The sequence below is a fragment of the Primulina eburnea genome, chromosome 8 (assembly GCF_022965805.1).
Source record: "Primulina eburnea isolate SZY01 chromosome 8, ASM2296580v1, whole genome shotgun sequence".
Classification (NCBI taxonomy): Eukaryota; Viridiplantae; Streptophyta; class Magnoliopsida; order Lamiales; family Gesneriaceae; genus Primulina; species Primulina eburnea.
In genome coordinates, this window is record NC_133108.1 from 123,793 (window position 1) to 126,632 (window position 2,840).

Here is a 2,840-nt window from a genome sequence, read left to right on the forward strand (position 1 = left end):
AATAATGTTCCTATATAAAAAGTAATTCTTTATAGTATTAATAAGTCATGTCCATTTTCTTTTCTTTTCTTTTTAAAAAAAACAAAAACAATAAATCTAAAAAGTTCTCTTTTTTTGAAAAAAAAAAAAAACATAGATCTTAAATGTTTGAGCTAGATGAAATAAAAAAAAAAATCCTTATTAAATTTACGTAATATTCGTATTATTTATTAATTGATACTTATTTTCTAAAAATCTACATTTACTTTCTGATGAAGAAATAATTATGTGAAGGGTGGTAATTATGCATAATCTTTGGAATATAAATTTAACTATCAATATATATAATGACTTGAGTAACATACTGAAATTAAATTTACGATTAAACCATATAAATCTTATTTTATTTGACAGAAAGATTAACTCCTAAAGCATGATAATAAGCACCCAAAGAGTTACATTTCAATAGCAGCTACTTAAATTACTAAACATGATAATGAAAATATAAAGAAAAATACTTCAACTTGGGATGGAGAATTGGTAGACATGATAAACAACGGACCAAAACTCTATGAACCTACCATTTAAATCCATCCTCATTTGTACCAAATCATGCTGTTCACATGAGCTGTCGAAAGATATTTTCCTGCTTTTTTTTTCAACTCAAACGACTGAATTTCTCTTGTCCGAACATTATAAGCTGCGCAAAGTTTCTCGGAACCGAAGAGAAACACCTCCCCACCACCTAACACACCAAAGGGTTTGATTGATTTCAAGCCTTTGAATCTGTCACTCAGAGGTTTCAAATCGGAGCTAAGCAACTTTGTCCACTCTCCAGTTTCTGGATTCATTTCGACAACTTCCATCAGATATTCGCCTGACTGTCTCTGTTTGGACAAATAATAACAGGATAGATTACGACCCATTGCTAGAGAAGCAAATGGAGAAAATTCCTTAATCCTAGGAAATTCATAAATGATTTCAGTCTCTACATTCATTGTCAAAATAGAGGAGTTTCCCATCCAATGCACATAGCCACGAGTTGTAAATGGACGAAAAAACAACGATTCTCGCCCTTTCTTTGATATGTGTTTTATGTCAAGGTTCCTCCAATCATTATCAACTCCTATTGTTAGCACAGATACACACGGTAACCCATTGGGACAAAATGAGAGCACTACTTTATACTTCATGGAAGCCTCATCTAATGCTAAAGTTGTCCTTTCTAGTGAACAAAATTCATATGGAACAGCTTCCCGTTGTTCTGTCAAGGGATTGATAATATAAAGAGCCTCTTTGTCTCCTTTCTTCCCCTCGGCAATGGCCATCACTAGACCATTAACACTGCTTCCAACTAAATAAGAATCCCTGCAGTCAAACTTGCATATCTCAAGACGACCTCGTCGCATTTCAACATAAATACCATTCGCGGTCTTGTTTTCTTCCACGATAATAATTCCAGAAGTTGAATTCCGAAGATGATTGTAAATAAAATCTTTCGTACTGATCATTAACTTCCACTCGTCATAGACACTCCTCATAACATCATGTATAACTTGAGCTGGAAGACGTAAAAGAATCTCGAATACGATCTCTTGAGGAAGACATCTCCACTTGTAAGGATAGACGCACACACCGTTGAGATTATCCACCTGTGCGGTCTTGAAGAAGAATCATGCACTTATTAGTTGAGACATGAATATCCACCGCAAATTCAACAAAACAAACACAATGGCGAAATCATTCAGCAGCTATCAAAAAGCTGATTACTACACATTAAGCCATGAAGTTTCAAAAAAATTTCTCATGAAACTCAAGTTAGCACAAAAAGGTTGAAACTTTGAGAATCGAAAGAAGCAATCTAAAACTGAAAAGAGTATAATCTTCTCATGAAACTCAAAGAAGCATTATCACAATATTCATCACTATTATTTTTTTCAATTACAAAACCCATTACACATTGTATTATATGTATTCGGGTTTGTCAATCTGTAAACACACCAATGTTCAACACAATCACAAAAAAGTTATCAAATAAATAATCACTTAACTGAAGAGAGTCTATAATCTTTTCACCCTAGAACATTACCACAAAAAGGTTGAAACTTGATGTCCCATTAAAATACCTGTTACACCTCTTATTATATGTATTCGAGTTTGCCAATTTGCAAACAAACCAATGTTCAACACAATTGCAAAAAAGATGTCAAATTGATGATCATTGAACTGAAAAGATTCTTTTCACCATAGAAATTTAGCTCAAAAAGATTGAAACTTGATATCCCATTAAAATACCTATCACACCACGTATTTATATTCACAAATATATATATATTATATGGGCTTGCCAATCTGCAAACACACCATGTTTAACGCAATCCCAAAAAGATGTCAAATTGGTTATCATTGAACTGAAAAGAGTCTATAATCTTAGAAAATTAGCACAAAAAGATTGGAACTTTGGCAATCGCAAGAAGAAAATTAATCGTCAATTATAATTACCTTCGACTTTCTTTCAGAGCCATTGTATGCATTCGATCTTCGGGACATGGTGAAATCGCGGTGGTTGGCGGCGACCAGAATCAATTTTAGGTGTTTTTTAGATAAGAAGTAAAATCGGGAAAATAAATTGATATAAACACCGAGGGCCAAATAATCAATATATATATAAAAAATAAATTGATATAAACACCGAGGGCCAAATAATCAATATATATATATATATATATATATATATATATATATATATATATATATATATATATATATATATATAGTTTTGTTATACTGTACACCAATCGTGCCAACTTGAGCACCCACCAATGAGGTGTGACTTACCTATTGGATGTGATGAAGCATAT

The 2,840-nt window shown here is 32.5% G+C and overlaps 1 protein-coding gene across 2 annotated transcripts; it reads right to left on the reverse strand.

Annotated features, from left to right (window-relative positions):
• Positions 1–344: 344 nt before the first annotated feature.
• On the reverse strand, positions 345–2,614 carry LOC140837617 (uncharacterized). Of its 2 annotated transcripts, none has more exons than XM_073203730.1 (2): positions 2,482–2,614; positions 345–1,640 (listed from the first exon to the last, which is right to left on the reverse strand). In XM_073203730.1, the coding sequence occupies exons 1-2, from the start codon at positions 2,527–2,529 to the stop codon at positions 576–578; spliced, it is 1,113 nt and encodes a 370-aa protein (XP_073059831.1). In that variant the 5' UTR covers positions 2,530–2,614; the 3' UTR covers positions 345–575. The 2 variants fall into 2 exon arrangements, with proteins under 2 accessions (XP_073059831.1, XP_073059832.1); XM_073203731.1 differs by having other exon boundaries at positions 345–1,631; positions 2,482–2,613.
• Between the last annotated feature and the right edge of the window lie 226 nt (positions 2,615–2,840).